This window comes from Anomaloglossus baeobatrachus, chromosome 2, assembly GCF_048569485.1.
Source record: "Anomaloglossus baeobatrachus isolate aAnoBae1 chromosome 2, aAnoBae1.hap1, whole genome shotgun sequence".
In the NCBI taxonomy this organism is placed as follows: domain Eukaryota; kingdom Metazoa; phylum Chordata; class Amphibia; order Anura; family Aromobatidae; genus Anomaloglossus; species Anomaloglossus baeobatrachus.
This window is the reverse complement of record NC_134354.1, coordinates 66,238,461-66,251,231: the sequence shown is the minus strand read 5'-3', so window position 1 is coordinate 66,251,231 and position 12,771 is coordinate 66,238,461. Positions and strand designations below refer to the sequence as shown.

The following is a 12,771-nucleotide window of genomic DNA, read 5'->3' as shown; positions in this document are numbered from 1 at the left end:
AAAGCAATTATTGGCCACTTTCTTAATGGGTTATTATTTTTGTATAACTGTGTTTGTCTGTATTCCTGTTTTATTGTAGGACATCTATGTAATAGACGAGCGTTTCCATTACTATTTGCGCACCTGGCTGAATTGTATGCTGGACGTGCTGGGGACCATCCTGGTGATCGTGTTTGCTACGCCTCTGTTCTCGGTGGCTATTGTTCCCATTGGCTTTTTATACCTATTAATCCAGGTAGTGTATTACAGTTTACTTCTTCTGTGGAATAATTATCTCCTCCCCATTGTTCCTCAGGGGCGGGGTTAGTCCTCGATGTGTGTATTTTTTTTTTTTTTGTCCCCTGACTTTATCCAGAGTTCTTAATACCACTCCAACAGTCCAAGTAATATCCTTAGGTGTGAGTGACAGCCAAAAGATCACCTCCCCCTGTACAGATTTCCAGGTCCCCAGTACTGTGGCCTAGGAACTTGTTTTATTGTTATCACTTTCCCTCTTACAATTTAGAGGGATCTTGTGCACTCTGTCATGTAACATTGTGCACCTAATCACCTCTTGTGCCTAATCAGACCATTTGTTTACGCCAAGTTTTTTAAGTTTTGAGAATTATGAGTGTATGAACAGCGGGTGAAATAAGTATTAAACACGTCATCTATTTTCTAAGTAAATATATTTCTAAAGGTGCTATTGACATGAATTTCTCTCCAGAAGTTGGTAACAACGCCGTATCCAATCCACACTGGTAAATAAATCAAACCATAGATGTCCATAAATTTAGTGAAGTGTAATAATGAGAAATGACACCGGGAAAAACTATTAAACACGCTTACTGAAATTTATTTAATACTTTGTACAAAAGCCTTTGTTGGTGATGACAGCTTCAAGATGCCTCCTATATGGAGAAACTAGTCACATGCATTGCTCAGATGTGATTTTGGTCCATTCTTCCACACAAACACTCTTCAAATCCTGAAAGTCTGATGGGCTCCTTCTGAGAAAACAAATAGAATGCACAGCGCTTTTCTTTAAATTGATGGGCCTCTTTCTATGAAATCTGAGCTTTAGTTCCTTCCATACATTTTCTATTGGATTCAGGTCTGGTGATCGGCTCGGCTAATTGAGCAGCTTTATTTTCTTTCACTGAAACCAATAGAGAGTTTCCTTGGCTTTAGGATCATTGTCTTCCTGAAATGTCCACCTCCGTTTCATCTTCATCATCCTGGTAGATGGCAGCAGATTTTTATCAAGTATGTCTAGGGTCCTTTCTGCCTTCCTTCAATCATATGAAGTTTGTCAGTGCCGTATGCTGAAAAACAGCCCCACACCATGCTATTCCAGCACTAAGTCGTGGCCGGTTTATGGTGAAATTATGTTCTTTCAACTTCCAGAATATTCCGAACAGTACTCACTGAATCTTTCAGTAGTTTAGAAATTCTTCTGTAACCAATCCCATCAGTATGTTTTGCAACCATATAATTGCATAGTTCTTGAGACAGCTCACTGGCTTTACCCATCATGAAATGTTTCTTGTGTGACACCTTGGTAACGAAACACCTTGTTATAGGCCATCAGTTAAACCAGCTGATATTATTTTTCACTAAGTGGCAGGATTGCTTTTGACTTACTGAAAAATTTCATCTGGTGTTATGACTTTCCATTGCTGTTTGCATGTATCTTTCATCATGTGGTCAATATTTTTTCCCTTTGACATTTCTGAGTAATACACATCACTACATTTCTGAACAGCTAGGGTTTTTCTTTGCCTTTGTGGATTGGATGGGTTGTTACCGACATCTGAAGTCAATAGCAACTTTTGAAATGTTTTCACTCAGAAAATTGATAATGTGTTCAATACTTATTTCACCTGCTGTATGTACATGCACATTAAGGTATCAGGGACACATATGAGCTCTGCACATTGCCAACTTTTATTCATAAGAAATGTTCTCCAACTCTGCTTAATTTAGACTTTTAGCCACAAACATTAATTTTTAGACCTTTTTCAAACACTTAAAACTTTGATTCAAAGATTAATGTTAATAAAGTGCTTTGCATCTACTCTTAAAAACTATATGGCAATATATGTCTATTATAACTTTATTTTTCGATTAGTAAATATATATTTTATCAGTTTGGCAAGGCAGTGTTACATATTTCATGAAATGCAGGTTTAGATAGGTGCAACCTGACTTATCTCTTTTCTTTAGAGATACTATATTGCCAGCTCGCGTCAGATCCGGAGACTGGATGGGGCCTCGCGGTCTCCAATTCTGTCTCACTTCAGTGAGACTTTGCAGGGAGCGTCCACCATCAGAGCCTTCGGCCATCAAGAGAGGTTCATTGGTCAGAACAAGGATGTTATGAACGAAAATCTAGTGTGCTACTACAATAATGTCATCTCTAACAGGTAATGAAGTGTGATGCGGGCTCCGCATCAATTAGTAGCCATTAGGGCCCGCTCACGTTAGCGGTTAAATCGGACGAGTGCAATATGAGAAAATCTCGGACCATGTGTGTCACGGATCACGCGCGTCCATTCAAGTCTATTGTGTGTGTGAAACATCGAACTGCACTGATGACATCTGAGTGCAGTCTGATATATACAGAAACAACAATGGAGAAGATGGAGAAATTAATTTCTCCATCTTATCACCTGTCCTACTTGCATAATAGACATGTTCTCGCATTATCATAGGGGTTTTCCACTACTTTTTCAACCCTTTGCCATTTGTTCTTCAAAACTTGTATAGCTTCTATGAGCACGTCAGCAGGTGTCACATAGTACCTGGATTCGTCTTTGTTTTCTGTTATGTCTGATACTTCCTTTTCCGGCACAGAAATCAGACCAAATGAAAGGATTTTGTCGCTGGGCTTCTGATGGTAGGTGTGGACGTTTTGGAGTGAATTACAGCTTCCTGAGCATGCATCCTGAAGCCATAATTAGTCTGCCTCACACAAGCTGTGTTGACAGTTTCATTCAGCAGTAACAGCAGGGGCTGACACCTTTTGCAAGTGAAGTGCTCTCATTTGTATTTCGAAACAAGAGGGTTTAGGTAATCCAATCATTGACCATGGACAGGTAAAAAGTGCCAAAATTTGCATAACAAACAAAACAGATGGGCTGCTACGTACCCTGGGCTGCTCTGACACTTGGTATCCTCCAATATCATCAGCAGTGCAGGGTGGAAAATGAAGGGGGCTTGTAAAGTGCTTGCTCACAGGCTACTGCAATGCATGATGAAACTTTGGGCTTTAATAAGAGTATGGATGAATTTAGTGGCATATCACAATCAATTAATAAAAAATGAAATTAGTTAGGGTAGTGGATAACTTCTTTAATAGTTTGTACATAGATGTGCCTTGTTCTGGTAAATGCTTAATCACTGTACAATGGATCTTATCCTGGCAGAGGAAGATGACTATTTGGAGAAGGCACAGACTGTCAGAAGCAGCGGAGCATAGTTAGCCATAAAATAGTGGTATAAACCCGCTGTTGGCCATCATAAATTTGCTGATCCTTCCGATAAAAAATACCAGGGCTCAGGAACCCTAATGTTTGTGACATCACAACACGTGTGGGACCATGCAGACCCCTGTGATACCAATGTGATATGACTGAATGAGTGTGATTAGATAGGGATCATAATCAGAAGATTTAGTGATCACAGATATTATTTGATCCATCAATAATTCAGTATCAGAGAGAGATGTCCTCTGGCTGACCCTATTTCACTATGACCAAAGTATACGTGTCAGACAGATCTTAAGCAAACCACGATAATGAGGAAGTAATGTTTACAGTTCCACAGTCAGGAAACTTGTGGTTTGTGGATAACAGGTGTAAGGAAGCTGGCATGTAAAATTCACGGCTCCTTGCAATATCTCCAGGAAACTGTGGTCGGCCAGTTGTCAACTGGCTAAATGTGCAGGAAATGTGCAGGAAGCTGCTGGTGCCAGCTGTCACATGCTGGTCACCAATTAACCACTCAGAAAACACAACGTACAAAATTTGACATCGGGAACAGTGGGATTATCAATTACGTATGCGTTGAACGTAAGTACAAAGCTGCAGAAAATAAATGGAATTTCCATTAGAACTCTTGATGGTTTTCCATTTTTCTGACAAGTAGACACTTTTTCCCATAGTGTTATACTCTTTTGTAGTAAATTCTTATTCATTCCCTCCACAGATCACTCAGACGTTAAATTTCTGGGTGCGCAAAGCTTGTGAAATAGAGACCAATGGGGTGGCCATAGAACGGGTTTGTGAATATGAAGAAATGGATAAAGAGGTATGGTGCCCCTTCCCCAGATTATTGGATCCTTGTCTTTATACATTGATGGAACTGAATGTAAATATAATTACCAGGCGCCCTGGACCCTGCCCAGAAGACCAGCAGCCGAGTGGCCGGATAGGGGAGTTATTGAGTTCACAAACTACCAGGCCCGCTATCGGGATGACCATGACCTGGCTCTCCGGGATGTCACCTTTCAGTTACATGAAACAGAAAAGGTAAAATACAACATAGTAAACTTTTTATTTATTTTATCTTTTAAGTCCAATGCCCTGTGGTTAACCATTTAGATGCTGCTGTTAGAAACATGGGTTTCAATGGTGCAAGCACTCATTTAGTTATTACAGTAGAAAGTGCAAGCCATGATAGGATCAAGTCTTTCAGGGGCAGTAAGAAAAAGTGATTAGAGATTAAAAAAAAATCATGAAGATTAAAGGGTTATTCCCATGTTCATAATAGGGAATTGTTGGATAGTTATTTTAAATAGAAGCAATTTTGCAATTTACTGCTTGTTTATATCTTCAGCTGTTCTTGAGATAGAAATACATTTATTTTGTCGGTCTCCAAGGCTCGTTGCCTTGGAGACCAACCACCGCTTCTAGATAGTAGAAAATGCTCAGAGCTTACAAGCTATTTTTTATTGTACTTGTAAGCGTTGTTTTGAAGCTGGGGAGGAATGCTGGAGCGCGCTATTACCTCCTAATATTGGCCGGCTTTAGCGCAGGGCTTACAAGCTGCTCAGCAGTGGTGGTCGGTCTCTTAAGGGTGCTTTACACGCTGCAACATCGCTAGCGATAGCACCCGCCCACGTCGCTGTTTCGTCATGGGGATGATCGCTGCCGTAGCGAACAATATCGCTACGGCAGCGTCACACGCACATACCTGCTTAGCGACGTCGCTGGAGACACCGAACAATCTCTCCTTTAAGGGGGCGGTTCGTTCGGTGTCACAGCGGCGTCACTAAGCGGCCGCCCAATAGCAGAGGAGGAGCGGAGATGAGCAGCCGGAACATGCCACCCACCTCCTTCCTTCCTCATTGCCGGTGGACGCAGGTAGATGTTCGTCGTTCCTGCGGTGTCACACATAGCGATGTGTGACGCCGCAGGAATGACGAACAACCAGCGGCATGCACCATCAACGATATTATGAAAAGGAGCGACTTGTCAACGATCAACGATTTTTGACATTTTTGCGTCGCTCCTTTTAATCACACACATCAATATCGCTAACGGCGCCGGATGTGTGTCACGAACACCGTGACCCCGACGATATATAGTTAGCGATATCGGTGTGTGTAAAGTACCCTATAGGCTACCAGCTGAACCAAAAGTGTTCATCTCTGTAGAATGCCTGCAAATTTTAAAAAACAGTAAATTGCAAAACTGCTTGTTTTTAAAAGCACAATCCGACAATATTAATCTGTAAAGATGGGAATAAGCCTTTAATTCTCCCCCTTTCCTTATTACAAAAAAGGAAACATATTTGGTATTGCCACATCTGCAAAAGATCTAAAATTTATAAATGATAATTTGTATAACTTTGTATTTAACCCTTTCCGCTTTTTAGTCACTTCTCAACAAATAGGAAAAAAAGACAAATTAAAATATCTGTATCCCAAAGTGGTACAAATAACTACAACTCACCATGCAAAAAATAAGCTTTCACACAATGCATTCTAAGAAAATAAAATAGTTATGTGATTCCAAAAAATGAAGCACAAACCAATTTATAAAGTTCAGAATTTTGCTAGACCTGTAAAATATAAATCTTAATATCACTGTGATCATACTGACCTGAAGTATTCACTGAAAGAGTCAGCACCTGTATCTCACTGATCTCTGGAGATTGTTCTGCCAAGTACAACACTCAGAGGAGACAGGTGCTGACTATCACTGCCATCAGCCGTACTCCAAATGAGTATGTTCTGGTATCAATGTATCAGTCATGGAAGCAATTTACAAGTATTTGTTTTTTACAAGAATGAAGATAAACTCCCTAATAAAGTGCTGGAAAAAAATATTTAAAAAAATAAAATTAAGTTTAGTTTCTCTTTTAAAGCTAACAATTCTATAAATGTGCTTTCAGCTCGGAATTGTTGGAAGAACCGGAGCCGGTAAATCCACCCTCACGAATTGTTTGTTTCGCATTGTTGAGAGAACAGGAGGAAGGATAGTGATCGATGGAATTGATATTGCAACCATTGGACTTCATGATTTAAGAAGCAAACTGAATATTATCCCACAGGTGAGGTCACGGTATACCCCTAAGAGGGGCAGAGGAGCAGAGGAGGATCGTCCGGTTATTGATTTCTCAGGAATGGAGGAACCTACCAACCACATAAAGATATTGCTGGACTTGTCTGTGAAAGAGCTACTTGCTCGTATAAAGAGTTGGGGGGCGAAATCCTGCAGACAGATTCCCCTTTAAAGGGAACAAACCAGAAGGATTTTCCCATATAAAGTTCAGGCAGTGCCACACTGGAGCTAGGATTGTGAATAAAATCATACCTTCAGTTTCCAGCTTGGATATTTGATTGCAGAAAAAAAACATTATCAAAGTCCAGAAATTAGTGCATTGGTTGAGTGGTGTTTGCAGCAGTGCAGATTTTCAGTAGAGTCCTCCCTTGGCTGCCTGTCTCCCCTCTGTTTAAAGTTCTCCTCTCTGCCGCCATGGTTTATACTATGGCCAGCGCATGCGCTGTATTACTTTTAAGTTTTTCTCCAACTCTTCAATTAAATGGCGCTGGAGTCAGCACATGTGCATACTGCGATCACAAAGGCCATTTACTGAGAATATTGTGGAGATGACTATGAATGGTGGCTAATATAAAAAGAAAATCTGGCACTCAGAATAATGAAAAGTGAGTATTTTAATGTGGTCCATGGCGGCACATGCACAGTGCAGTAAAACCTCTGATTACGATGAACCCAGTGTGCGAGCATTTCGCTATAAGAGCAAAGCTTGCTGCAAATTTGTAACTCGGTTTGCGAGCAATGCTTTGCCATACGAGCAAATACTCACCGCACACACTTCCGGTTCCATACTTTTACCGCGCTCCGACACGCTCTGGCTGCCTTTTGTGGACCGCAGACACGTGGATCTGGTAACAATCGCAGACAGTGCAGGGGCTGCTGCCGTCTTTGCTTCATGATGGCTGGCACTGAGCTATCTCTTCACACCTCCCACAGGCAGCGCGCTGGACAATCAGAGGCAGGCCGCTCATGCCTATGACATCAGCACGCTGGCCAACCAAAGGCAAGCTGCTCATGTGTATGACATTAGCTGCGCTGAAGCAATGACAGCGGCAGCCCCTGCATCGGCGCGATCGTTACCGGGTTCACATGCCTGCAGACTGCAAGAACCAGGGAAGACGCCGGCGAGGGAACGGAGGATAGGTGAGAATAATGTGTGTGTGTTGGCACAATAGGGGACCAGGATGGGACATTACTACAAGTTGTGGAATGAATTGTCTGAGTTCCAATGATTTCTTATGGGAAAATGTGCATTGCTCTACGAGTAACTTGGTTTACGAGCACACTCCCAGAATGAATTAATCTCGTAAACCAAGGTTCCACTGTATTATTGTCAAATTTTTCTCCAGCTGCTCAATAAAATGAGGCTGGAATCAACGCATGTGCGCACCACAATCTCCTGTGCTATTTTAGTGAAGACACTGTAAAGACGAATATTATGGCGCATGCGCAGATTTAATTTTTTTTTTTTAGCAGCACTTGTGCCACCAATATTCATAGAAAAAGGAAATACAGCATTCCTGGAATATGAAGGTGCCTGGATAGGATCCAACTCCATAGATAGTATAAAAAGAGAATCCGACCCTCAGAATAATGCAAGGTGAGTAGTTTCATGTGGTCCAACTGTATAGTGTACAATATGTGACGATTTGGTTCTAAAAAATACCTTTTTCAAACCTACACTGTAAGGAGCGCTTTGTGACAAGGATAAAGAGCAGGTCTGAACAAAGAAAAAGTAGTTGGATCCTATCCAGGCACCTTCAGGTTCCAGGAATGCTGTATGTCCTCTTTATATGAATGGCGGAGGTGCATGCACTGATAAAAAAAAAAAATCAATCTGGCCATGCGCCACTGCCGTTAATATTCATCTTCAGTGTCTTCAGTAAAATGGTGCCGGAGATTGCGAGCACATGCGCTGATTCCGGTGCCATTTTGTTGAAGAGTTAGAGAAAAACTTGAAAATAATACTGCGCACGTGCTGGCCATAGTGATAACCAGAGGCAGCAGAGGGGAGAAATTTACATAGAGGGGAGACAAGCCGCCAGGGGAGGACTCATTACTGAATCCCCGACCCACATAGTCCCGCCCCGAAGCACACGTCACTCAACCAATGCACTCAGTTCTGGATCTTGATAATGTTTTTTTCTGTAATCAGACTTCCAATATGGAAACTGAAGATATGATTGGATTCACCATCCTAAAGCCAGTATAGCACTGCCTGTACTTTGTGTGAAAATCCTGCTGGTCGGTTCCCTTTAAAAAACAAAACAAAAAAAAAAAAACCTAGAACAGTAAACCAAAACATTAAAAGTACGGAGAGGATTTTTTTAAGAACAAGTAAATTATATAGTTCCTTGTTTTTTACAAGCACTTTTAACCACTAGTGATGTTGGGACAAACCCTCTAAGCCTTTCTGCTTTTCTAGGATCCTGTTTTATTTTCGGGGACGGTACGGATGAACCTGGATCCTTTGGAGAAACATTCTGACGCCGATCTCTGGGAGGCGCTGGACATGTGCCATCTAAAGAACTTTGTGCAGTCCCTTCCCAAAAAACTGTACCATGAAGTATCAGAAGGAGGAGAGAACCTAAGGTAACATATCCTCCTACTGTACTAGACATATACAGATCTGCTACAGAGTATATGAAGCCATGAAAATGATTGTATGCAATGGGGAGTCATTGGCGCACATCTGCAAGACGTCCATTCTCGTGATTAGTGGGGTTCAAGCGGTCGGACCTGCAGCAATCATACATATCTCCCTTATCCTGTGGATGTAGTGGCGTCACTGGGGACGCCACTTCTAGCCTTTTTCGTCCTGCACACTTCGGTCTCATCACTGCTGGATTAGCGCACTGACACCGCTGTTACTCATTATATCTTTTTTCTTGTAGTGTTGGGCAGAGACAACTCATCTGTCTTGCTCGTGCTTTACTTCGAAAAACAAAAATCCTTGTTCTGGATGAAGCAACAGCCTCGATTGACATGGAGACGGACAGCCTCGTTCAGAGCACCATCCGCAAGGCGTTCAGTGACTGCACCGTGCTGACGATCGCTCACCGGCTGCACACGGTCCTGGATTCTGAAAGGTACAGATCTGAGATATCTCTTAGCCACAACTGTCCTAAATATTACACATAAGGGCTCGTTATTGGGGTTTGGGCACAGAGAGTAGCACCGACATACAGATTTACTGCAAAAAACCCCGCAGTTTGCTAAATTGATTAATGGCCATGTCACTTTGCACATTAACATCACTTTCCTCCTCCTTTTTGCAGGAATGCTAACTTGTTAACAATAAATTTGAAAACTGGGCGTCAAACTGCATTGGAGCTTGGTTTTCATTCTCATTGAGGCCGTACCCTTAAAGGGTGTATATTAAGCATGTTGTCACTTCGACATAGGATAGATAAGTTATTATACTTATATTACTTAATATAATGACTACTAACAGCAGGAACAATAGAAAGTCATGGAGCCAAACGCTGTGACCTTCTATTGCCAGAAACCACATGCCTGTCTGTCACCCGTCACAATAAAGTATAGATAATGTATAGATAAAGAAAATAATGAATATGATAATGAAAATACATCAAAAGAGAGAAACTGAGAATTCTAAGAAATTAACTTCAGGGTATTAATGAAAACAAGTAACTGTGTAACGATGGTTGACTGTTTCTTCTTCTCTGCAGAGTGCTCGTCCTCGAGGCTGGTAGAGTTGTGGAATTTGATGAGCCGCAGAGACTGATACAGAAGAAAGGCCTCTTCTCCAAGATGGTGTCAGAATCTGGAATACAGCATGCGGAGTAATCCTCAGGATTCAGAACAGAAGCTGTACCACCTCACTAGAAATGGTCCTAGATTGGTGCTCTCCTGGGACCTTACGTCAGCGCATCTTATGTATCAGACATCATCATCTTTAATTTGTTAAGGACCTACATGAGTTGGGCATTATTGGCTCAAGAAACGTTTTAAGAAATCGACCTACAGAACAGGAATGTTGACCACAAGTCTTCTAAGCATTTGTGCAAGTAATCCCTTACCTGTGCCGTGCCCGCAAGATGCATCAGGTGGTGGGAACAAGCATCTAATGACCCCTGTATACATTAGAAGCAAGTTGGCCGAACCATTTAATTTTGGCAGGAATGACCGACCATCAGGCAGTTAGACCATTATTGCATGGGGCTTAAGCCCGCTTTACACGCTACAATATATCTTACGATGTGTCGGCGGGGTCATGTCGTAAGTGACGCACATCCGCCATCGTAAGGTACATTGTAGCATGTAACAGCTACGTGCGATTGCGATTGAACGGTAAAACGTTCATCGCATACACGTCGTTCATTTCCTAAAAATTGAACCTCCGGTTGTTTATCGTACACAGGGTAGCACACATCGCTGTGTGTGACACCCCGGGAACGATGAACAGATCTTACCTACGTCCTGCAGCTCCCGCCGGCAATGCGGGAGGAAAAAGGTGGGTGGGATGTTTACGTCCCGCTCATCTCCTCCCCTATTGGCCGGCTGCCGCGTGACTCACATACGATGGGGGCGGGTACGATCGCATACGATATCGTATGCTGGATCGTAGGGTGTAAAGCAGGCTTTACTCTTCTCTCCCCATAGAGGACACATGAGTACATGTCTGAGCTGAGCAGTCATATATGGGGGAGTCGGGAGATGTTGGCTACATGTGACAGGATTACTGCTTGGGTTGGGAATTGTGCTCGCTGTGAGCAGCTAGAGGTCAACAGATTGGAGATCAATACCATTTATTATAGATAGCCTCACACTAAATAATACCAAGACTGCCTATATTATCGAGCTCATGGCACTCCACACATCGCTCCATTTTCTACATGTATAACCTAATCAATATCACAAATAGGCTACCTCAAAATTACCATAAAAAAATATTTATTTAAATAAAAAATAGAAAAATATTTTTAGATTATTAGTTTTTAAATATTAAAACAACTAAAAGTGAAGGAATTTTTCTGTACTTGGTAATTGATTTTCACGGACCCATGTGTTACAGAAAATGAACGAGCATGTAAATTTTGCTTTGCACTTGTATTACCGTATTTTTCGGACTATAAGACGCACCGGACTATAAGACGCACCCTGGTTTTAGAGGAGGAAAATAGGAAAATAAAACTTTAAGCAAAAAAATGTGGTCATGACACACTGTTATGGGGCAAGGATCTGCTGCTGACACTGTTATGGGGGTAATGTCCACAAATTCTCTACTAAGGTACCTCATGCTGGTAATGATCCTCCTGCCTTGTATATGATCCTGCTATAAACCCCCATCCTGCTCATAAACCCCCATCCTGCTCATATACCCCCATCCTGCTCATATACCCCCATCCTGCTCATATTCCCCCATCCTGCTCATATTCCCCCATCCTGCTCATATTCCCCCATCCTGCTCATATTCCCCCATCCTGCTCATATTTCCCCATCCTGCTCATATTCCCCCATCCTGCTCATATACTCCCATCCTGCTCATATACCCCATCCTGTTCATATACCCCCATCCTATTGATATACCCCCCATCCATCCTGCTCATATTCCCCCATCCATCCTGCTCATATACCCCCATCCTGTTCGTATACCCCCATCCTGCTCATATTCCCCCATCCATCCTGCTCATATACCCCCATCCTGTTCATATTCCCCCATCCGTCCTGCTCATATACTCCCATCCTGCTCATATACCCCCATCCTGTTCATATACCCCCATCCATCCTGCTCATATACTCCCATCCTGATATATGTCCCCATCATGCTCATATACCATCCTGGTATATGGCCTGTATCCTATAGCACAGAGAAAAAAAATAAACGTTTATACTCACCTTTTCCTCACTCCATGCAGCACCAATCATATCTTCCTCTCTGCGCCGCTGACCTGTGTGTGTGGAGCCGTTCCCCTGCAGCACACGATGTCTTACTGTCTGTGCCGATCAGCTGATCAGCACAGATCAGCTGACCGGCACAGACAGGAAGACATCGCGTGCTGCAGGGGGACAGCTCCACACACGGGGACGGGTGAGTGTACTGATTCACTGCACCCCGCGCTGATGATGACGCGCGGGGGGCAGTGAATACAGCCGCACATGATCACTCCAGGCTGTAATTGCCAGGGGTGATCATGCGGACCGGCTCTTTACTATGTGCGCGTCCCCGCTTGTCCTCCGCCCACCTGTCAGCGCCGGCTTC

The 12,771-nt window shown here is 42.6% G+C and overlaps 1 protein-coding gene across 1 annotated transcript in view; it reads left to right on the top strand.

Moving 5' to 3' along the window:
• Positions 1-12,481, top strand: part of LOC142286848 (ATP-binding cassette sub-family C member 2-like) — a 106,002-nt gene extending 93,521 nt beyond the window's left edge. The window contains exons 20-28 of the mRNA XM_075333399.1: positions 80-235; positions 2,206-2,405; positions 3,989-4,052; positions 4,189-4,290; positions 4,368-4,511; positions 6,379-6,537; positions 8,971-9,137; positions 9,440-9,634; positions 10,238-12,481. Of these exons, the coding sequence (XP_075189514.1) occupies positions 80-235; positions 2,206-2,405; positions 3,989-4,052; positions 4,189-4,290; positions 4,368-4,511; positions 6,379-6,537; positions 8,971-9,137; positions 9,440-9,634; positions 10,238-10,355 (1,305 nt within the window). The 3' untranslated portion in view covers positions 10,356-12,481. The remainder of the gene's footprint in view (positions 1-79; positions 236-2,205; positions 2,406-3,988; positions 4,053-4,188; positions 4,291-4,367; positions 4,512-6,378; positions 6,538-8,970; positions 9,138-9,439; positions 9,635-10,237) is intronic.
• Positions 12,482-12,771: the final 290 nt, after the last annotated feature.